This window comes from Heteronotia binoei, chromosome 18, assembly GCF_032191835.1.
Source record: "Heteronotia binoei isolate CCM8104 ecotype False Entrance Well chromosome 18, APGP_CSIRO_Hbin_v1, whole genome shotgun sequence".
Classification (NCBI taxonomy): Eukaryota; Metazoa; Chordata; class Lepidosauria; order Squamata; family Gekkonidae; genus Heteronotia; species Heteronotia binoei.
In genome coordinates, this window is record NC_083240.1 from 29,618,115 (window position 1) to 29,642,726 (window position 24,612).

Sequence of the window (24,612 nt, forward strand, 5' to 3'; positions counted from 1 at the left end):
GATGTCACACTGCTACCTCTCCTTTTGTGCATTGTCTTTCTCACCTTAGACCAGTTCCGCAGGGCCTGCAAGACCGCCCTCTTCAAACAGGCGTTCACCAATAACTGAATTAATGTTTACCGCCAGATTAGTAACGTTTACCGCCAATGTTGACTTAGGAATGTTTTAATTAATTATTGATTATTGACTGATTTTAATGTGAATTTTAATGTGAATTTAATGTTTTTATTACTATTGTTTACCTGAAATGCTGTTAGCCGCCCTGAGCCTGCTTCGGCGGGGAGGGCGGGATATAAATAAAATTTTACATTACATTTTACATTACATTACCTTGACCTCCACGAGGGTACTTCCCTTTAGTACATTTACTGTCGTCAACACATCCCCCTGTTTCAGGATTCTGAAAAGAGAACAAACATGATGACCATTCAACTGTAGCAAGATCTCCTTTTCAGTATCATTTCCCTCACAGGGCCCCAGTGTCAGGATAGTTAGGATTCTGTATTAGATTTTGGAGGAGGAGAAGAGCCCAGTTATAATTTCATGCAAACGAAGTGTGCCAGATCAATTGAAGTGTATTTTGCCCTTACCCAAGCCTAAGCTAGCCTGACCCTATCAGATCTCAGAATCTAAGCAAGGTCATCTTGGCTAGTGTTTTGAAGAGCAATCTCCAAGGAATACCAGCTCTGTGACACAGAGGTAGGCAATGGCAAACCACCCCTGAAACATCTCTTGCCTAAAAACAAATCCAGCTCGCCACCTTAAAAGAGCTAGAATTTCTGGCTGCCAGACAATCTTTGGATCTCCTAGCTATTCTACACACAATGTCATATGATAATTAATGAATTATACAGAAAATTTATGAGTGGAGGGCAGTGGTTCGCCCCGCAGGGAGGAAAGAATATCTTCCTGGTATAGTTCAATCCCCAGTATCTCCTTGTTAAAAGGATCATTGATAGGTGATATGAAAGACCTCTGCCTGAGACCCTGGACTTCAGGGCCTAGAGAGCCATTGCCAGTCAGAGAGGTCAATACTGACCTTGATAGGCCAAGGGTCTAGCTCTGTATAATGCGGTTTTACCAGGTTTAAAAGCAGAGTATCTTAAATGGATCTATCATAATGAGGAGGGATTGTAATTCAGTGGCAAAGCAAATGCTTTGAAATTTAGATGAATGAATGAATGAGTGTCTGAATGAATGAATGAATGAATGAATGAATGAATGAATGAATGAATGAATGAATGAATGAATGAAATCCCAGGTTCAATCCCTGCGGTGCCTCCAATGTCAAGAGTTCCTTTGCCCCAGCACTTGGAGAGTTGCTGCCAGTCAGAGTAGACGACAATGAATTAGGTGGGCCAGTAATCAGACTATTTTGTAGTTTCATATTCAGTATCCATCTTTAGGGAATTTTGCACTTGTTTTTTTGCATCAGTTTCACCGACCTTCTGATTTAATTTGAACAAATAACCTTAGGGTTTCTTGGGACTTTAGTGAATTAAATATCTTCTGGCAAAGGGTTTTTTTTTGTTTTGTTTTCTATCAGCTACTCTGAAAAGTGAATCTCTCACACACATACATACAATTCTGATCTGTCCTCCTGCCACCAAGTCACATTTCTTGAATTCCAAGATTGAATCACACATGTTATAGAATGGCCACATTTCTTACACACTCAGCCACGTTCAGTGGACCAGAAGTTCACACACTATTTGAAGAAGAGGAGGAGGAGGAGGAGGAGGAGATTGGATTTATACCCCACCCTTCACTCAAAATCTCAGAGCCATTTCCAATCTCCTTTCCCTTCCTCTCCCCACAACAGACACCCTGTGAGCAATGTTCCCTCTAAGCTGCAGGGTTTTGTGAGCAAAAATTCTACTTTGTGAACTACTGGCATTAAAGTTGTGAGCTACTGGCATTAAAGCTGTGAGCTACTCAATAAATTAGTGTGCTCTGGGGTCTTCCTTTCTGAGCTGGAGGCTAAAAATTTGTGAGCTTGCTCACGCTAGCTCAGCTTAGAGGGAACACTACTTGTGAGATAGGTGGGGCTGAGACAGCTCTAAGAGAACTGCTCTAGAGAGAACAACTCTGAGAGAGTTATGACTGACCCAAGGTCACTCCAGCTGGTTGCACGTGGAGGACTGGGGAATCAAACCCGGTTCTCCCAGATTAGAGTCTTTGCTCTTAACCACTACACCAAACTGGTTCTCTTTAACAAAACCATCGCAGTACCCATTCTGGGTACACAGAAGGAGGCACATGGGCAGGTCACATGACTAGCTTTTTGTGTAGCTACCCACCCTGAGCAAGCTTCAGTACAAATACAGATATTGACAAACCGGAGGAACAAATTACCTCAGGGCACCGTCCCTGTTTCTGCCCTTGAGTGATGATGAAATTGGTCATTACCACAAAGGAGCTGTCTCCCTGGAAAGGAAAACACAACAGTCAGCATCAGAAACTACTCAGTCACATAAGGATGCTGACTCCATTTGGTGGGTTCACCGAGTTCTGGCACACTTTGTTGCTACCCATCTAACAGTGCAGAATACCGCAACGCATCACCTCATTGTGGCCACTGGTCACAGTAGAGTTGTCAGCTCTGGGTAGGAAAAGGTCTGGATATTTGCGGGGGGGGGGGAGGTAGCCTGAGGAGGGTGGGGTTTGAGGAGGGGATGGAGCTCCACAAAGTATTTTGGGGAGGGATGGTGGCTCAGTGGTAGAGCATCTGCTTGGGAAGCAGAATGGTCCCAGGTTCAATCCCCGGCATCTCCAACTAAAAGGGTACAGGCAAATAGGTGTAAAAAAACTTAGCTTGAGACCCTGGAGAGCCGCTGCCAGTCTGAGTAGACAATACTGACTTTGATGGACCAAGGGTCTGATTCAGTATAAGGCAGCTTCATATGTTCCTATGTTCAACACCACCGAGCAGGGGTCATTTTGTAGAAAAACAGGTGGTGGAGCTCATCCAGGGATGGTTATGCAGCTGCACCTACTATTCAATGGACAAGGAGGTGGAACTCTCAGAAGGAGGGGGTGGAACTCTCAGAAAGGTTCAGGAGCTGTGCTCCTGTGAGCTCCCATTGAATCTGAGGCCTGCCATCAAGTTCACCTTCCAAAGTGGCCATTTTCTCCAGGGAAGTTGATCTTTATTGCCTGGAGATCAGGTGTAATCCCAGGAGATCTCCAGTTACCACCTAGGTCACAGGCAGTGCATTTAGGAGAGAGGCCACAGAGAGCAGTTTGCGCACATGCTTTCCTTACTGAAAGAAATACTGCTTCACTCAATTGACCATACTGGATAGTAACGATTGTAAGCATATTGGATACAAGCGTTTGTTATCACCAGCATGTAAATTTCATGAGACTGTCTGTAAGCTCGTAGAAGCTATAGCGAAAAGACAGATCAAGTACTGACGCGTTGCATTTATTCCATCGTGCCTTGCTGTACGGAGTAGAACTTCTGGAAGTCTTGTGCTCCATGGATGACTTTACCGTGGGAACTACTGCCTGCACCTCTTCTAAAGTCTGGGCATTTATTGCATTCAAGTGACTTTGGGTGTGGGTTTGTGGTCCCTTATGTATTGATTCTTACATTTCAATTGGAACAAACTGTTTTTGATACCTTTATAACTCTTTTGCGTTATTATTTGTGGAGGCTGGTTTTCGCGGAGGGTTCCTTTACCCTTTTTCTCCTGCACCACCTGGAGGTTGGCAACGTGATCCATAGGTGGCCCTCAGGGCTTGCCATCTGGCCCTTCTGCATCCCAGGGAGCCCCCGACCCCTCAGCACCTTCAGCCACTTTCTTCTGAACTGGTGTGGTGGTGATATTCAGAGCCAGATTAACCCGCAAACTACATAAAACTACAGGACAAAGTTAGAGTCCAGCGGCACCTTTAAGACTAGGTGGCACCAGACTCTAACTTTGTTTTGTTGCTTCAGACCAACACGGCTGCCCACCCAGATCCATCTAAAGTAAAACTACAGTTTAGGGCCACTGAGTAAGAGAACCTCTAAATATTAAAAAAAAAAAAAAATACCAAATTTTGGAGTAATGTTATGGGGCTGGTTATGGGGCTGATTTAATTTAGAGCTTCAGCACGTCTTAATCTGGCCCTGATGGTGTTTCACCCCTTGCCTTCCTATATGAGCAGCAGGAGAACGTTTTGGGGAAGCTCCTCTCCCACTCATGCATCTCAGTAACTCATTCTGCCACACAAAGCAAATGGAAGTGAGAAACCAACAGTGCCCTCCTAGACAGAGCTACTCTCTTCTAAACTCATTAATTGCAGTGGACAGCTACCCCTTTCTAAACCCATTGACTTCAATGGAGAGTTACTCCCTTCTGAGTCCATTGACTTCAACTGGGAGCTACCCCCTTCTAAACCCATTGACTTCAATGCAGAGTTACTCCCTTCTGAGTCCATTGACTTCATCTGGGAGCTACCCCCTTCTAAACCCATTGACTTCAATGGAGAGTTACTCTCTTCTGAGTCCATTGACTTCATCTGAGAGCTACTCCCTTCTAAACCCATTGACTTCAATGGAGAGTTACCCCCTTCTAAACCCATTGACTTCAATGGAGCGTTACGCCCTTCTGAGTCCATTGTCTTCATCTGAGAGCTACTCCCTTCTAAACCCATTGACTTCAATGGAGAATTACTCCCTTCTGAGTCCATTGACTTCATCTGGGAGCTACCCCCTTCTAAACCCATTGACTTCAATGGAGAGTTACTCTCTTCTGAGTCCATTGACTTCATCTGAGAGCTACTCCCTTCTAAACCCATTGACTTCAATGGAGAGTTACCCCCTTCTAAACCCATTGACTTCAATGGAGCGTTACGCCCTTCTGAGTCCATTGTCTTCATCCGAGAGCTACTCCCTTCTAAACCCATTGACTTCAATGGAGAATTACTCCCTTCTGAGTCCATTGACTTCATCTGGGAGCTACCCCCTTCTAAACCCATTGACTTCAATGGAGAGTTACTCTCATCTGGGTCCATTGACTTCATCTGAGAGCTACTCCCTTCTAAACCCATTGACTTCAATGGAGAGTTACTCCCTTCTGAGTCCATGGTCTTCATCTGGGAGCTACGCCCTTCTAAACTCATTGACTTCAATGGAGCGTTACGCCCTTCTGAGTCCATTGACTTCATCTGAGAGCTACTCCCTTCTAAACCCATTGACTTCAATGGAGAATTACTCCCTTCTGAGTCCATTGACTTCATCTGAGAGCTACTCCGTTCTAAACCCATTGACTGCAACAGAGAGCTGCTCCCTTCTGAGACCACTGAATTCTGTAATTTAGGATTGTACTGCATGAGGCTTTTAAAAGTGGAGTGTCAATAAAACCTTTAACAGATGATTAATCTTCAGAGAGCTCTTAATATGAGTCAGAACACAGGCAGAGTTAAAAAAGGTCACTTTCAATTATTTAACTTTTAAAAACCCCTATTTTTTCTAAATAAATAAAATAATAAGTAATTACCATTTGAATCAAACGACAAAGAAGGGGACAGGAGAGTGACAGTCACCATTATAATGGCACAGTGGTAAATTTACATGGAGAACAATATTAAATAAGATACCATAACAAATCGTATTAAACTATCCATATTAAAGAACTGGATCTAATCCAAAAGAACTATAGGGCGAAGATGGTTCAGGTATAGCAGCAACTACCTTTGAACTGCTTTCAACCAATGCAATTTCTTCATAAGGTAATTTGGATTCACTAAACCTCTAGTAGATTTCAGTTTGGAATGTCGATTTCCTGTCAAATCCATGCCTGTAACAGCTCCAGGCTCCTTACCTGAGGTGGGAAAACATAATCGGTGCCATCCCAGATGTGTGGGCCCATCCCACTGACATTTGTAAGCGTCAGCCCTTTGAGCTTCACAGAGACGGAGCTGACAATACCATCCCGGGACTGGTAGCCTTTCTCATAGAGAAAAACCCACCTAAGGATAAAGACAAGAGAGAAAAAACAGCTATCTAACGAAGATTACAGAGGATTAGGGTTGCCTGCCAGTTCTGGGTTGGGAAATGCCTGCAGATTTAAGGGATGGAGCCTCAGGAGGGAGGGGTTGGGGGGAGGGGAGGGACTTCAATGGGATCTAATGCCATAGAGTCCCCCTTCCAAAACAGCCATTTTCTTGAGGTGAACTGACCTCTATCACCTGGAGATCAGTTGAAACACCAGGAGATCTCTGGCTACCTCTTGGCAACCCTGTAGAGCAGGGGTGGCCAATGGTAGATCTCCAGATGTTTTTTGCCTACAACTCCTATCAGCCCCAGCCAGCATGGCCAATGGCTGGGCTTGATGGGAGTTGTAGGCAAAACACATCTGGAGAGCTACCATTGGCCACCCCTGCTATAGAGGACCGATTAAGAACATAAGAGAAGGCATGTTGGATCAGGCCAATGGTCCATCCAGTCCAACTGTCTGTGTCACACAGTGGCCAAAAAACCCAGGTGCCATCAGGAGGTCCATCAATGGGGCCAGGACACTAGAAGCCCTCCCACTGTTGCCTCCCCAAGCACCAAGAATACAGAACATCACTGCTCCAGACAGAGAGCTCCAACAGTACGCTGTGGCTAATAGCCACTGATGGACCTCTGCTCCATATGTTTATCCAATCCCCTCTTGCCCGAAGGACACTGTCCTTCCCTGCTCAGTGCAATCAATCTGCCTCAGAGCACTGCCTATACCAACCTGGCACTAAAACGAGCTGACTGTTTTCTTTTGAGAGGAAGGTGCCCTCTCTGGCATTGTTGCAGCAGGCACGGTACTTAGAATGGTTAAGCTGTAGAGTTGCCAGCCCGCCCCCCACCCCCCACCCCGGCCCGGCCCGGTCCAGGTGGGAGTTTCTCCACTTTTGTGGGCTCCTCCCCGCGATCAGCCAACTGGCTGGCAGGGAGAAACCCCACCCACAAATGCCTCCAAATGTGGCACGATGATGTCTCCCAGAAGTGACATCATCATGCCATCAATGTTGTGTGTCGACACTCTAGTTTTTAGCAAAACTCTATGGTAAATTTGAGTCCAAATCATAGAGCTTTGCCCCAAAACTGGGGCGTCACTGGAATGACGACATCACTTCTAAGTGATGTAATTGCACACATGGAAAAAGCCCCCAGGGAGCCCTGAAGATCCCCCCGCTGGGAAGCAAGTAGGACCTGGCAACCTTATTAAGCTATCATGAGATATATTAACTGATCAATTTAGATGACTTGGTTGTTTTTATGAATTATTGTTTTATCATATGTTGTGAGCCACCCTATGCCTGCTTGTGGGGTAGGGCAAGATAAAAAGGTAAAGGTAGTCCCCTGTGCAAGCACCAGCTGTTTCCGACTATGAGGTGACGTTGCTTTCACAACGTTTTCACAGCAGACTTTTTACGGGGTGGTTTGTCGTTGCCTTGCCCAGTCATCTACACTTCCCCCCAGCAAGCTGGGCACTCATTTGACCGATCTCGGAAGGGTGGAAGGCTGAGTCAACCTCGAGCCGGCTACCTGAAAACCCCGCTTCCGCCGGGGATCAAAGTCAGGCCATGAGCAGAGCTTAGGACTGCAGTACTGCAGCTTTACCACTCTGTGTCACGGGGCTCTTAGGGCAGGATACAAATTGAATAAAATAAACACAACAAGTTTAAGTCATTTCAAATACATTATGTTCTTTGTGGCATCTACCAGGGGGATTGTAGTTCCTGGAGGTGTAGTTGTTAACTGGGGGAGGGGGCACAGTTTCATATCCCTGCTTGCCTATGAATCTCACCAGGTGACCTTGGACTAGCTGCTTTCTCTTAGGGCGTTTTCGCACTGACCTTCAAGTGGCGCGACCACCCTCTTCACACCGGAGGATCTGCGCGGATTTCGCACAAGAAGCGCCGGAGCACCCAAAAGAGCCGGCGACTTCCGTCGCAAAAGCCGCTCAAACGTTTTCCTGCTTCTTGGCGGTTTCCGTTTGAGCGGGTTTCGCGATGGAAGTCGCCGGCTCTTTTGGGTGCTCCGGCGCTTCTTGTGCGAAATCCGCGCAGATCCTCCGGTGTGAAGAGGGTGGTCGCGCCACTTGAAGGTCAGTGCGAAAACGCCCTTAGCCTAACCTCACAGGTTCATTGCCAGGATAAAACAGAGGAAGGAAGAATCTTCCTCCTCTCTGGAGGAAGATAAGAGTATAAATGGTAGATAGGCAGATCTATACTACAGATTTCTAACCATTTTAAATGGCATGGCTTTTCCTAAAGAATAATGAGAATTGTAGTTTAGCAAAAGGCACAAAGAATTCTCTTGCAGAGACTGCTGCACGCACACACACACAGAAGAGGGAACCACAAAGGCTTAGGGGCAGATCCATTCCAGATGCTTCAGAACAGTCTGGTCCCAGGATGCCTTTAGGGAGGCTGTGGCAGTGGAGCTGGTATGAAGCCAGTTTTATGGCTGCAGTGCAGACATGACTTCAGACGACCTTTCTCAAGAAGGAAGGTTCATTTACAGTAAGGGTCCCCAACCTTTTCTGAGCCTGTGGGCAGCTTTGGAATTCTGACACAGTGGGGTGGGCTGGGGCAACCACAAAATGGCTGCTGCAGAAGAAGCCACGCAGAGAAGGAGCCCAATTGCATGAGACAAAAGGAGTAATTTTAAAAAATGCTCAGAAAAACAAGTGTAAGTTAATAGAACCAACAGTGTAGTGGCAGCTGCTATTGAAATAAAGTTATTTTAATCTGCACAATCAGATTCCCAGTGGCCAATCAGATATCTTGTCCAGCACCCCCTTCTAAAAGCACCTAGCGGGCACCAAGAAAGGTGCCAGTCGTCATTGATGCTTCTGGGCACCCTGTTGGAGACCTCTGATTTAGAGGAACCTTTTCTGTTACAGCAGATCAATTATAGTCTTTCCATAAAATGGGCATACAAGAGGTGCATACCTATACATGCCATGTAAATAACAAACAAAGGCTGTAAAAGAAACAAAGAAACAAAGGAACATCAACAGTGTGAAAAAATTAGAAAGGCTGAAGCAACACCTGTGTATGGCACTAAAGAGAAATAAAAACAAATTATTTTTATTTCTTTCATTTATTGGCTTTCTTTCTCCCCAAGTGGGAACCCAAGGGGCCTCAAGCCATTTTCTTTCCCTCCCTTCTTTTCTCACAACAACCCTGTGAGACAGGCTAGGCTGAGGGCCTGTGACTGGCCCAAGGTCACCCCGCAAGCTTTTCTGGCAGAGTGGGTGGGAATTCAACTGTGTCTTTCTCAGGTCCTAGTCTGACCCTTTAAACGACAACACCACATTGGCTAATCACAAAATGAAACTGGCTTAATGTACATTGGCTTATCCCCAAATGAAACAAAACTAGTAATAAACACACCTATTCACTAATATAACAAAATGAAATAAGGTTTTATAACCCCCCCCACCCCCCAAAAAGCCAATGGGGCAATCACACAAGGAATCTGGACCTGCAGTATCCTGACTTTGAAAAAGTTGGTATTTTTTGATGCATGCCCAGTATTCACACAGCCCCCGCCCTGCTGATGGGAAAGGCACTGGCTGGACAAATGCACGAGCAACATTCAGACTTCTTGTGTGCATGTGGGGTGCCTGTGGTGAGTGCCCAGCTGTTCCGACAGCCAGGAAACATGACTTACATACGATTTAGAGATTTGCTACTGGGAAGTACCCTGTAGCTATTTGATCCTGTTTCAGCCCATCCTAAGACAAGGTAAGGATGGGCAAGATTCAGGAGGAAGTAGGGCTGCCAAGTTCCATAGAATTTTCCCTCCCAAATGGCTAGAGTGTCCGGGAAAACCATAGAGTTTCCCCGGACGCTCCTAGAGTGGCCAGTGCGCAATCTTGCCGGTGCGATGACATCACATTGTGCCGTGCGCACTTTGTGCATGCAAAAGCAGTCCCCCTCCAGAGGCCACGGGGAACCTGGCAACCCTGGGAGGAAGATGAGTATGTGGGATCATGCATATTAAATCCAGAGAGGAGGCGCGGCTAGGTCAGGCCACATCTCTCATGGGATCGCACACAATGTGCATGTAGATCTCTAATTCAAGGTGCTGCTGCTGAAGCTGGAAGATGAGATACTGAAAAGGATTCAGGGAAGAGTCACATCAAATAAAATAAATCCAAAGTAGAAAAGGTAGAAGTAATTGGGTGTGTTCATCCTATAGAAATGAAGGGGGAGGATATCCTTGGAGTCTTCAAATATTTATCATTAAATAAAGAGATTTCAGGAAGAACAGAGGGCAGAACAAGAAGGAAAGGAAATTAAACTGGGGGGACCTGGATTAAGTGTTTACCTACAGGATAATGCTGAGGTATTCAGCTATCGTATTATTTAGTTTATATGGACCTTTTGTAAGTCCTTTACAAACAACCAAGGAGATGTCTGTCATTTTTATCCCACCCTTTCTCCAAAGAGCTCAGGGGCAAAGTACACAGGCCTCCCCTTCTCCGTTTTGTTTTCACAAAATCTTAGGTACTTTCCACAAAAGTACCGAGGCTGACTGAATAATGGTTGCCCAGCAAGCTTCACGATTTGAACCCGGGTCTCCCCAGTCATAGTCCAGCATTCAAACTACTACATTGCAATGTCTATCCTCCAGCTTCTCTACAGAATAACCTTGTGAGACAGGGTCAGTGGAAAAAAGTGTCATAGGCCCAAGAGTTTCCACTTTTGATAGCTTACTGTGGTTTTGAACGGAAGACTTCCCCTGCCCATTGTTGTTTAACTACCCCAGCCCATGGGATTTTTATACAGATACAAAATAGTAGGGAATTCTGTACTGTAGAGGGGCCTGCTGCACTTGGTAGAAGAGAGTAGCCTTGCTACCATGTCCCCCCCTTTTCTTTGAGAGACTGGTGGATTATGGCCAGCGAGGCTCTGGTTCAAGTTCTTGTTGTGTCACAAAGCTCACTGGGATGGCTTCGGCCCAGTCATGTTCCCTCAGCCTAATGCACCTCAAAAGGTTCCAGTGAGGCTAAATGAAGGCAGGAAGAACAACACAGTGTCCTCAGAGCTTCTCAGAGCCAGGGCAGGACGACTACTCTTTAAATAAAGAAGGGAGTGCATACAAGATTAATGTGAGGTAACTCACTTTGTGAATTACCTGCCTTCAGTAAAAGGGTAGGAAGGATAGAGGTAATGTGGGAAAATGGTTGGAGTGACTGACCAGAACCATGGAGATCTAGGGTCAAATTCTTCCTAAACTTACTGGGTAACTGGGCAAATTTCTCAGCCTCGCCTATATCACAAGATTGTCATAAGGATTAATGGACATTAATCCTTATTAGGGCCAGAGCCATTGGGTTGAAATTAAATCAGAAGAGTTTCCGGCTCAACATTTAAGAAGAACTTCCTGACAGAGCGATTCTTCAGTGGAACGGGGCTTCTTCGGGAGGTGGTGGCTCTCCTTCCTTGGAGGTCTTTAAACATCTGACAGCAATGCTGATCCCCGTGAACTTAGGGGGAGGTATTTGTGAGTTTCCTGCATTGTGCAGGGGGTTGGACTAGATGATCCTGGGGGGTCCCTTTCAACTCTATGATTCTATGATATGATTGGTTGGATGAAGGGTGAGATAACATTTTGGTTTTAAAATATATGGTGCTTCATTCCTTGGTGTCAACTTGGGCCGTTTTCCCAAGACCATTTTGTTTGCCCTGCTGCTGTTTAACCAATTGATTTAGCACAATTTTCTTTTTATGGTATCAAGTTAACCCCTTAACTTATACCAGGGCAGTGTTGGCTTAGAGAAATGTTTGTGATTGGTTATAGAAAGCATTCACTTGATGTGCCAGGGCTGATGGGCTCAGAGCCTACATTCTTTGATCGAGATGAAAACCAGATTTCTCTCCTTTTTTAGCCTGGCTGACCATTCCTTACCGTCTTAGACTCTGACCTGAAAACAATGGAACTGGCTTTCTTCATTGCCTTTCAGAGCCAGAATTTTCGCTCATTCGGCTTGCAATTTAAGAAATTTGCTACAGTCAAGGAAACATGGTATCTCCTTGTTTGAGAGAAAGCCAACTTGTTGAAAAGGATCTTTCAGTCCACATATGGTATTTTCAGGATTAATTGGAGTTGGTAGCAGAGTATTTTACATTTTCATTAAAAACAACTTGCCATATAATGAGGTAGAGTACCGAATTTTATGGTAGCTCCAGTTCAATTCAAAGTTGATTTTACGGTTTCTTGGAATGAGGAAATTGCAGTTGTTGGTTTTCCTGACCATTTAAAGTCATTTGATGAAAATGAGTCTGTTAAGATGGGTGACAATCAGATATGTAGTGTAAAAATAACATAGTATAGAAATATGGTGTAAAACTGCTGTTTAATTGTCCAAAATGGTTAAAAAACCAAAAATAGGTGAAAATAAGAGGAACAAAAATGGTCTTTTGGGGGCATGGGCTGAAATGTTTAAAAAAGTGAAAATATTTTTAAAATCATATAACATGAGCTTGTCCCCTACCAGCCTATTTATTTATTGAAAATATTTCTCCTCAGAGTCCAAGTCGAAGGAGCATCTTACGATTAAAAACCACACAAGTTGGAAGACTTCCTCTTCTCGTGGAAGTGCCCCTCAAAGTTGGAAGAAGCCGCCTTAGCCCAGTTGAGTACAAGCCCCGGAATATATTTATGAATGCTGCATAGCTTATGGATACATCCATCAACTCTCACTTAAGACCAAGACAAATAAGGCACCTTTTCCCACAAAGCCCGTGCTAACACTGGCTGATTTCTCTGTGACCTGACTCTTGAAAAGGGGGCATTTTTTCTTCAAAAAATCAAAAAGGAACCAACTTGTTTCAAAGGCAACACCTGGCTGGGTGTATAGATGGCTACACTGCAGCAGTGGAAAGCACAACTTTAAAGCAGTAGTTGCTGGTTAGTGTGGAATATGAGTTAAAAGCCTGACATTTGGACAAGGAAGCCCCTGGTTCAAAGCTTGCCTCTGCCTTGAATTCATTATATAGTCTCTAAGGCAATGGCAAACCAGTACACAGATGAACCAGGTACGGGGTGGGAGAAGACTCACCTTCATCTTTCCAGTGCATGCAGTAAGAATTCCACACTGGTAGATCGGACTAAGCTCCATCTGATCCAGTCTCCCAGAGCAGGCCATCAGATGCCTGGGGAAGGTATTTCCTGTCATGTCCCTGTTATTAACTCCCCCTAGCAGCTGGTTTTCAGAGGTACACTATTTCTGGATATGGAGGTTTCATTTCACCATTATGGCTAATAAGGGCTTTTTTCTAGAAGAAGCCCAGGAGGAACTCATTTGCATATTAGGCCACCCCCCTGACATCACCATTGCTTCGTGCAGGGGTTTTTTTGCCGAAAAAGCCCAGCAGGGACTCATTTACATATTAGTCCACACCCCCTGACACCAAGCCAGCCGGAACTCCGTTCCTGTGCGTTCCTGCTAAAAAAAAACCCAAAAAACCCTGTGGCTAATATATATTTCATCACCCCACGATGCTGTTATTAGCTTTGTAAGGAGGAAAAGACAGGCAAGAGACTGGTGCCCATCTTTTTTCTTCCCTGGGGGGAGGAGGAGGAGAAGGAGAAGATACTGGATTTATATCCTGCCTTATACTCTGAATCTCAGAGCAGTCACAATGTCCTTTACCTTCCCCCCCCCACCCCGTCCCACAACAGACACCCTGTGAGGTAGGTGGGGCTAAAAGAGCTCTTACAGCAGCTCCTCTTTCAAGGATAACTCCTATGAAAGCTATGGCTGACCCAAGACCATTCTAGCAGCTGCAAATGGAGGAGTGGGGAATCAAATCCGGTTCTCCCAGATAAGAATCTGTGCACTTAACCACTACACCAAACTGGCTCTGCAAGGAAGGGTGTAGGGTTGGTCAACTCTGGTTGGTAAATTTCTGGAGATTTGGGGGGGGTGTACAGCCTGGTGAGTGCATGGTTTCGAGAGTGGAGGGATCTGGGCAGGGTATAACGCCATACAGTCTACCCTCCAAAGCAGCCATTTTCTTCAGGGGATCTGATCTCTATTGTCTAGAGATTAGCTGCGATTCCATGAGATCTCCAGGTGGCATCTGGAAGCTGGCAACCAGGGCTTGTTTTGTAGCAGGAGCTCCTTTGCATATTAGGCCACACATCTCTGATGCAGGCAAGATATACTATACTAAGAGCCCTGTAAGCTCTTGGAGGATTGGCTACATCAATGGTGTGTGGCCTAATATGCAAAGGAGTTCCTGCTACAAAAAAAAAGCCTTGCTGGCAACCCAAGCACTGGGGGGATAATAAGTTTTGCTAGATGAAACTGTCAAGGGTGGAGGGGCTCTCCATTACCCACATCTAGGCCTCTTGGCCCCTCAGCAATTCAAAAACACACTGGAGTTAAGGTGCGCTGAGATTCTTCCTCTACCCCTATTACACTGATTCATTCCTCTCGATGACACATACATCCAGACAGCTGCCCATCCCTCTACAAGCACAACCAAAGGCATGCTTGGAGATGACTTAACCTTCCAGGATATAGAGATCTTTGTTTTCATATTACTAATATTGACACTTCAACGGCTGTGCCACTTCAAGGGGATGGAACAATGCAGTCCTTTTTGAACATTTTTTTAATCTCCCCCCCCCCCCCCCGAATGTGGGGATATTGTCTCAACTGTCAAAAAGTGAACACAGCCCAAGTTAAAACAAGCGTTCTTACTTCATTTTGGTGCCACCAACCTAAAACCCGCACCTTGATGCATTACCTTACTTCATCCAGATATGAAGCTATCTATCTCACAGTTGCAAAGGTGGATAACAATCCCTTCTTAGGGCCATATTAACAGGCCAAATAGGCATTGGCCTATGGGCCCCTGCACCTTTAGGGACCCCGGGCCGACTTTCCCCATTTCCCCCCCTGCTTGCAGCCCTCCCAGCCTGCACGCGCAGCCAGCAACTGTGCCCTTCTTTGCCCAACTTGCCTGATGCGGCTGCTGCTGGTGTCGTTGCCAAGTTTGCCTCTCTCTGCCTTTCCCCCACAGCTTTGTCAAAGGGGCTTTTGAGAAGGTGCCTGCAGGCTGCACCGGGGGCCGCAGGTGGCAGGGCAGCTGCTCCAACTCTGTGATAATTTGCGAGGGGGCCCCTGAGATTTTGACTGCGTAAGGCCCTCCACAGGGTTTAATTCGGCCCTGCTTCTTCTCCAAGAAGGCTAATTTACCAAGAAGTACATGCCCTCACCTCATACTCCCCACCTTTCACGCCGGAGTACGCTCTCCTGAACCTTGTAGGCACCTCACGCATTCCTGAGCACGCGGAGGAACTAATTTCACATATGTTCGTGGCAGCTAAATTTGCAATTGCCCTGGTTTGGAAGCAACAAACTCCTCCCTCGAGACAGGCATGGTGGCTGAAACTATGGGATTATTTTGTTTTAGATAAGCTCACCTATGACTTAGATCCTCGTTGCTCTTCCCAGACCGCTTCCTCGGACTTTGTGTGTAAATGGCGTCCCTTTATTGATAAAGTCTCAAAAGACAGCAGAAACCCTAATGACTCACACCATGCTATATTAATGTCATGCCAACTACTGTTGTAATTAGTTTTTTAATGGTTAACATTGTATGTATCCACTTCCTCACTATATATTGGTATATGCTATGCATCTGCTGATGTACTACCACCTTTGTACCTTGAACTTTATACCAATAAAGCTTTTCTGTGTCACATATAAAAAAAAAAAAAAGCATGCAGTCGAAGGAGGGGAAAATAAAATTAACATGCTCTCTCTCTCTCAAAGATCTTGACTTGAACTGATCAAGATCCATCCCTCTTGTAGGCAAATCACCGTGCCCTATAATTAAGCGGCTGCCCAGGTAGTTTTCTGACCTCACCTACAAGAAAAAACTGGACAATGGCAAATTCACATAAGCTACTGAGAGGGAGGACAAATATCTTTCTCTTAAATCTGGCCAGATTCCACACTCCAAGAAAATATGTTCTAGGGACTCAAGCTGACCAGATTCACATTTACAAACTGTCTGAATATGCTATGCCTGCAAATAGGCCTTCTCTTTACGGCTGAGGGAAAAGGGTTTGACTGAGCAAACATAAATGCTCTTCTAGAATGAGGGAAATACCCTCTTTTAAACTTCATCTCTATCAAATATGGTAGAGAAGGCGGTCTCCATTTTTCTTGTCCTTTCTTTCAGCCCCCAGATCCTTGCTATTATTTTGTTCTCCACCCCATCTCATTTTCCCACTATTGCCTGTTTCCTCACAGTTACTCCCCCCTCCCCCCAAAAAGTATGCATTTATCAATATTCTCGCAGCATCAGTAGGCCAGCATTTTTTTCATTTGGCATTCCCTCTGTGATATCTCCGTCCTGACCAATGTTTAATTGCTGTTTGTGTGTCTTTATACATGTTTTAACTCTGCTTTTAATTTGTTTACTTGGTGTCTATAGGGGAATTTATCTTAATGGTTGTACAATATGATTTTTGTTATGTGTGTTTTAAATTGTTAAAACACACATGGTGTCTCTTGTGAAGGAAGAATGGTGGGACATAAATTTTGTAAATGAATTTTAAAAAATACAAGCAAGCATAGGTATTGCACAGACTGCATATTAAACTTTATAAGTATATCCCATAAAAGGGAAGAACATCTATTTTTCTTAAATAGCCATCTATGTTATTGACTCTATAAAGAAAAGGGCTGTCCGTTGGTAATTTTTATAATGATTTGTTAATGGGTGAGGCCAGACATAAACCAGGGGGCGGGGCCAGATCAATCAGGGGTGGGGCTTGACAGTTCAACACAGGTCAAGGGGTGGAGTCTGATTTATCCAACAAATGTCGCAGCCAGGGCCGAAATAGCCAAATGGGAAGTACCTGACAACTGCCCAATTAAAAAAATCATGGGCGCAGTGCTCTGCTGGCATGCATTTCTTGGCTGGACACGATGCCTTTTTTACAGACTCTTGGCCAGGAGCCCATCAAAGGAGATGGGCTCCAGATGAAAACATGTCCTCTTTGGGACTCTGGGTCGCAGTTTTATGTATGGGAATCCATTAATTCTGTCTGTCACTCTGCTTGCCAGCCTCTCATTCCCAGCCTCTGAGTGGAGGGCAAAGGCTGGTTATGTTCAAAGCAGGAAATGCCAGAGAGTTTTTGGGTCTGTTGGAAATTCCCATTTTGTAGGATGTTTGTTCAACCAAGTGACCCCGAGAAGGACTGTAGGCAACCCATGCCTTGCGTTTCTGACATGATTACCACCTGTTTTGTCTCAAGGCTTGGACTGACCCTCAGTATTTCAACATAACGCAGCTAAGCATGCAATGGCTTGTAGCCCACACCATTTCTACCAGTTCATTGTCCTGCTCAATAATAATGCATCTTTCTGCCATGAGCTCCAGCATGTCACACTGAGACTGGGGAGAGCTGGGTTGAAATCACCACCAGGGCTTTCGTTTGCCTCTTAGGCCACACCCTCTGACATCACCGTCATCTTTCACAGGGCTATTTTTTGTAGAAAAAGCAGATCTCAGTCTTTATGGAGCACCCCTGTTTGAGGGTCAGTGGCAACCGTATTGCAGTTTGATTGCTGTCTCTGGGATCTTCTCCCTGAGGATAAACCCATGTTGGCACACTGGATAGCAGGGATCAGACCCAGCTGAGCTGGGAGAACTACAACGGCATCAACAATAAGTAACAGCGATGGAAGAGGTCATATCAAAATGGTCTTGCTAAGGCTTCTGGATTTCACCCACGTGAAAGAGAAGATCCTGGAGACCCTCCACTTTGATCTGAAGTCTGATCTGATGACCCGGGTGTGTGTGTGTGTGTGAAATACACAACTCTGAAATTAGAATTCTGGGACCTGAACTAACTCCATTTCCTGCTTTTATATTAATTTGATAATTTTTCATTCTTTATTTTAATAACTTTTTTTTGTATTTTTGTATGAACATATGAAGCTGCCTTATACTGAATCAGGCCCTCAATCCATCAAAGTCAGTATTGTCTACTCAGACTGGCAGTGGCTCAAGCTGAGGTTTTTCACACCTATTTGCCTGGACCCTTTTTAGTTGGAGATGCCAGGGATTGAACCTGGGACCTTCTGCTTACCAATTTTTTGTGTATTTTGTGTGTATCTGCACCTGGAAGTCATGGCAACCTCTGGTGATTGACTCCTATGGGGGGATATTCAGAGAGGTGGCTGAATAAAGCCTGTCCCTGCCTCTCGGCTCTGGTATTCCAAGGAGGTCTGCCATCCAAGTACTTGCCAGAATCGACCTTGCTTAGCTTCCAAGATCTCACAAGATTGGGCTTGCCTGGGCTATCCAGGTCAGGGTGAATGTTATTGTTCTTTTATAATGGGTATCTGCATGACCCCTTGCACCCACATGAAGCTTGAGTTCTTCTGGACGTGGCCTCCTTCCATACTAAGGTTTCCCACTCCAGCTGGGGAGATTCCTGGAGACTTGAGGACAGTATATAGGAAGGAAGGAGTCTGGGGAGGGGAGGGAGTCCAGCTCAGGCTCAGCCCTCCAAAACTGCCATCTCCTTCAGGGGAACTGGTCTGTATAGTATGAAGATGAAAGCTGCGTTGGGGGGGGGGGCCGCAGGCACAAGCCACATGGCTCTTCCTGGTGAGTGTGCGAGTTGTGTAAGAGAGGAAGAGAGCACAGCCCCTCTGTTTGTTTTGCATTTGTTTCAGAAGTCATGTGCACAGTAAAATGGACAGTAAAGAGTTAACTAGAACCTGATTATGGCATGGAGGAAAACTTGACCCGTTCGATGGCTCTCTTATTTACTTTCATTTTTCTGTGTTAGTCTGATGGTTAGTTGAAATACAGCAGATTGTTACATTCAGCAGCTCCTATGAGTAAAGTGATTTACACTATGAGTAAAGTGATTTACAACATCACAAAAATGTTGGCTTGTAAACTGTTCATGTTTGGGGAAAGATTCATTGTTTATTTTTGTGAGTGTGTGTCCCTTGATTAAGCCATGCTTGGGAATGCTACCAAAGCCTGGGGGTATGTCACATTTCACTTTCATTTAGGGGAAGTGCAGCTGCCAGGGAACCCTTTGAAGGCAAAAAAAAACGAGTATGAGGAAGTGAAGACTGTGTTTTGGGGGTTTTAAAATTTATTTAGGGAATGGGAAAGTCTCCAGGCTCCACCCTGAAAGTCCTCAGGTGTTTCCTGCGTTGGACCTGGCAACCCTAATCTTGGCAGAGAAAAAGGCTAGAGAGTGACTCTTTAAAATGAAAGCTAGCAGTTCAGAGGACGTAGTAAATAGATTGCCTTTTTAAAAGAAGAAAAGCTCTTCTGTGGGGCAGGATGGTGATGGCTAAAGGGAAGAAAATGGTATGGTAGGAGGCTGCAAAAATGTTCTCCTTTCAGTCCACACAGTATATAAATATGCCTTGACCACAGTTTTTCCAAAAAAGATTGTACTAAACCAGGTTTGGGAAACATTGCAGCCAAGAGAAGGGAAATACGCAAAGTGGATGCTTAAGGGATGCCTTTGTATGGATGGAAAAGAGCCCCATGGCGCAGAGTGTTAAAGCTGCAGCACTGCAGTCCTAAGCTCTGCTCACGACCTGAGTTCGATCCCCAGAGGAAGCTGGGTTTTCAGGTAGCCGGCTCGAGGTTGACTCAGCCTTCCATCCTTCCGACGTCGGTAAAATGAGTACCCAGCTTGCTGGGGGGAAAGTGTAGATGACTGAGGAAGGCAATGGCAAACCACCCCGTAAAACGTCTGCCGTGAAAACGCTGTGAAAGCAACATCACCCCAGAGTTGTTAACGACTGGTGCTTGCACAGGGGACCTTTCCTTTCCTTGTATGGATGGGGGTGGGATCCCAGGGGAAAGAGCTGATGCCCGTGCAGATGTTTTGTTGCTGTTTTGTAGTTGACATGATTGAATTTCTAGGGCTGCACAGAAGGAAGGCCCAGGCACATAGATAAGCAATAAGATGGAATAAGTAAACATCCCAGATCATAGCTTGAGCTTTTCCCACTGCCACAGTTTACAGCCCTCGTGTGTTTGTCAGCTGTTGATATACAAGCTGTCTATCGAGGCTGACCGCAAGCGCAAGACAAGCAGGAGCTATCTGGAATCTTTCTTTTCACAAGAAGCCGTTCTTGCTATGAACTGGGATGTCAAGGAAATCCAAAGCTGGCCTCTGCTCCCCCTTGGGAAGAAACCCTGAGAAACGGGAGACTTATTTAGCCTGACCTTTTTGCAGCTTTGGACATGTAGATCCCAGAAACCATCTATGGCTGTCCTATTTTAAATAGAGACAGTTGGGTTTAAAGGAAAAGAGGCAGACCGAAAACAAAGGGTGGTGATGCATTTGGCTTGGAATTTTCACACCCACCTCAAAGCCCTCCCATCATGAACCCACCTGCCCTCCATTTACATTTTTTTCTTGTTTCTTATTCTGTAAGACGATCAGAATAAGTGGTACTTGCGCTGCCTGTATTTTCATCTGCTTTTGATCTTCTGTTTCAAAATCTGGCTTTTTAATTGTTGCAAATCACCCCGAAGCCTAGAAAGGCAGATATCGATAGGGTTGCCAACTCCAGTCTGAGAAATCCTTGGAGACTTGGTGGTGGAACCTGAGGAGGACCAGGTCTGGGGACCTCAGTAGAGGATAATGCTCAGGGCTTTTTTTGTAGCAGGAACTCCTTTGCATATTAGGCCACACCCACCCCTGATGTAGCCAATCCTCCTGGAGCTTACAGAGCTCTCAGTACAGGGTTTACTGTAAGCTCCAGGAGGATTGGCTACATCAGGGGTGGGTATGGCCTAATATGCAAAGGAGTTCCTGCTACAAAAAAAAAAAAAGCCCTGATAATGCCAGAGGGTCCACCTTCCAAACTTGTCATTTTCTCGAGGGATACTGATCTTTCTAGTTCTGTTGTCATCCTGGGAGAACAGCATGTCCCACCTGGAGGTTGGCAACCCTAACATGACTAATAGATTGCAAGAATTTCCAGTCTGCCTGCCATTTAAGATCATCTTCCCAGGCCCCACACTCTGGATCCCTAGCTGCAGAGATTAGGCTAGTGGCAACCGGAGATGGGGCTTTTGGGGTGTTAGCACCTCACCTTTGGATGACTCTCTCCCCTTGAAGTTTGCCAGGCACTTACTGTCATTTAGGCACCAGACTCAAACATTTATTTTCTTTTTATCCTAGTTTTTAATTGTATGGGTCCACCTTTGTTTGTTTTTTTTTAAATGTTTTTATGGTCTGCTTCTAGCTTGAGCCTTTATGAATATGATTTTATGCTGCTCCATGATATTTCATGCTGTTTTTAGGTCCCTGGCTTCTTTTTAATGACTTATTGACAGCCAGTTTGATGTAGTGGTTAAGAGTGGTGGTTTCTAATCTGAGAGAACCAGGTTTGATTCCCCACTCCTTCACGTGCAGCCAGCTGGGTGACCGTGAGCCACTCACAACTTTATCAGACACACCTACCTCACAGGGTGCTTGTTGTGGGGAGAAGAAGGGAAAGGTGATTGCATACTGCTCTGAGACTCTATTAATGGCTTATTAAGAGACAGTTTGGTGTAGTGGCTATGTGTGCGGACTCTAATCTGGGAGAACTAGGTTTGATTCCCCACTCCTCCACGTGCAGCCAGCTGGGTGACCCTGGGTCAGTCGCAAGTTCTTGAAGGAGCTGCTCTTTCAAGAGCAGTTCCCTCAAAGTTCTCTCACCCCAACTATCTCCCAGGGTGTCTGTTTTGGGGAGAGGAGGGGAAAGGAGACTGTAAGCTGATTTGAGGCTCCAAGTGGAGGGCTGGGTATAAATCCAATCCCCTCTTCTTCTTCCTTTGGATAGTGAAGGGCAGGATATCATACCAACATATTATTATTGATATACTTTACACTGTTATTATTTCATGGCACCGTTTGTAATGGTTAGCTGCCCTGAGTAGGTCTTTAAAGAGGCAGCATATAACTTTTCTAAATAAATAAAAACAATAACGCTTCAGACAATAATGAACACGAAGAACCAATAGGCCAGGCTGCTTTAAGGCAATGTTGTTATTTCAGCCCATCCGTCACACTCAACGTTGTTGTGTACCCATAACTGCAAAGCTCAAAGGGACCCCTAGCAGGGCACAGGGCTGGGAAATTCCTGGCGATGCGGGGGTGGAATGGGAGATCAGCAGGACATAATGCCATAGAATCCGCCCTCCAAAGCAGCTATTTGCTTCAGGGGAACTGACTTCTGTAGTTTGGAGATCGGTTGTAATTCGGAGAGATTCCAGCCCCCACCTGGAGGTTGGCAACACACACAGCACAGAATCCATTTTGAGCTTTCAGGAAAGGTGGATTAGGATGGATTGGTTTGGGGCAACTGATGCATGCAGTGCAAGTGACGTATAAAGGTAAAGGTAGTCCCCTGTGCAAACACCAGTCGTTTCCGACTCTGGGGTGACATTGCATCACGACGTTTTCATGGCAGACTTTTTACGGGGTGGTTTGCCGTTGCCTTCCCCAGTCATCTACACTTCCCCCCCCCCCCCCCAGTAAGCTGGATACTCATTTTACCGACCTTGGAAAGATGAAAGGTTGAGTCAACCTTGAGCTGGCTAGCTGAACCTAGCTTCCGCCAGGATTGAACTCAGTATACATACCTATTTTTGTATTTTTTTTAAAAAAACCCTGCCTTTTATCTATTTTTAATTTTGCTGCTCTGTTGACTGTAATAAACCTGATTGATTGATTTATACATATCATATACCTGCAGCATATAATGCAGACTCATTGACACATACATATTACCGGGGTGGGGGAACTGATGCATGGAAAACAGTGCAAAATGAAGAGGCACGAGTTCCCACCCGGGAGAAGCAAAACAGAAATGGCGGGGGGCGGGGGGGCAGGGTTGAGCTGACTCAGCAAAGATGAAAGGAAATTGCAACCCTAAATTCTGACAACCCTAAATTCAATCCGAGCTCACAAAGAGGAAAAAAACCCTCCCCGATGTTTCCTGTAGCGCTCTGTTTTCCAATTCCTCAAAGACTTTTTAACAGAGGCAAAACCGTATCCAGCAGCCTGACTTGTACAGCAACCCCTGTGAGGCAGCTGGGTGGCTCCTTATTGTGGTGGAAAGACAGACTTACCCTATAATGTAAGCCAGGACTACCAGTTGAATCAGCCGGAAGGTAAGTCCCACCTTTTTATTGCGCACCAGAACCATCCGAGGGGTGTCATATTCGAAGAAGAAAGAGGACAAGCTCTCCACAAACTTCTGCCCCATGGAGAGATGTTGGTTCTTCTCCTACAGGCGGGAGTCCCCTCTCAGCTTGGCTCAGCCTCTGTTTGCAGAAGTCCTGATGTTGTTTGCAGTTGCTCATCAAAAGTGTCTTTGCCTCCTGCTCTGGGCGTGGATGGGGGCTTTTTCCTCTTTCCTGCTGTTTGGGTGTAGCAGCTCACTCCACATTTCCTTAGATGGTCTGTGGGGTGGGGATGGGAGGTGGGTGTGTGTGGGAAATGAACGTAGCAGCCCCAAACCACCGCCCAGGAAAAGCTGACTGATAAAAGTTCATGCTTGCAAGCGTTTCGAGACAACTGCTGAAGGCCACAGAAGGAGAGTGCTAGGTGGGTGATGGAAGCTGCTGGAGGGGAAAGAATTCCCTTCACACTGAACAGGCTTTTGGAGGAACAAATTTACCTGGGAGCTCAGAGCATACAAAATTTATGAAGTCACCTTATTCCAAGTCAGGCCACTGGCCCATCAGCCAGTTTGGTGTAATGGTTAAGTGAGCGGGCTCTTGTCTGGGAGAACTGGGTTTGATTTCCCACTCCCGCAGCTGCTTGAATGGCCTTGGGTCAGTCACAGCTCTTGCAGAATTGTTCTTGAAAGGGCAGCTGCTGTAAGAGCTCTCAGCTCCACCTACCTCACAGGGTGTCTGTTGTGGGAGAGAGAAATAAAGGAGATTGTGAGCCGCTCTGAGCCAGTTTAGCCAGGGATCCTGGAGGTTTTGGTTTTTGTTTTTTAAAAACCTTCTGGGCATGGAGCAGGGGTCACTGGGTGTGTGTGTGTGTGTGGGGGGGAAGTATTTGTAAATTTCCTGCATTGTGCAGAGGGTTGGACTAGATGACCCTGGAGATGCCTTCCAATTCTATGATCCTACATGACAAACTCTCAGCTCATGTCAGAACTGAACCTAGGGTCTTTGTTTGAGTTAAGGTTTCAGGAGTCTGTTTTCCAATACCAGATCTCAGGCTCTTCTGCAAACTATAGTTTCACACACTGAATATATGCTGCAGAATTGGGCTTTTAAAGAGGAAAAGTGTGAAGTGAACACTACTGTAGGATTTCATCATGAGCTGCACATTGAAAGATTGCACAAGTTAGATATGCATCAGCTCTTACTCTTAGCTTGCTCTTCATCTGGTCATCCAAAGCTCCAAATCCAAAATCTAAAACTTCTTGATTTTGAAGAATTTACCTAAAGATTCAGGGATAGGTTCTAACCTTCATTTTGTTTGCCAGAAAGATTAAACGGAGCAGCCAAATTGTTTTAAAGATTCAGGGATAGGAGGACTGGTGTAGCTCTGAGAGAGTGGGAGACCACAGTACTTTCAATAGCTTTCTAGGTCAC

General features: G+C 45.5%; 1 protein-coding gene across 1 annotated transcript in view; it reads right to left on the reverse strand.

Annotated features, from left to right (window-relative positions):
• The window catches only part of P2RX1 (purinergic receptor P2X 1), a 37,449-nt gene extending 14,184 nt beyond the window's left edge, over positions 1 to 23,265 (reverse strand). The window contains exons 1-4 of the mRNA XM_060259090.1: positions 23,128 to 23,265; positions 5,814 to 5,961; positions 2,356 to 2,427; positions 331 to 400 (exon numbers count right to left, since the gene is read on the reverse strand). Of these exons, the coding sequence (XP_060115073.1) occupies positions 331 to 400; positions 2,356 to 2,427; positions 5,814 to 5,961; positions 23,128 to 23,264 (427 nt within the window). The 5' untranslated portion in view covers position 23,265. The remainder of the gene's footprint in view (positions 1 to 330; positions 401 to 2,355; positions 2,428 to 5,813; positions 5,962 to 23,127) is intronic.
• Positions 23,266 to 24,612: the final 1,347 nt, after the last annotated feature.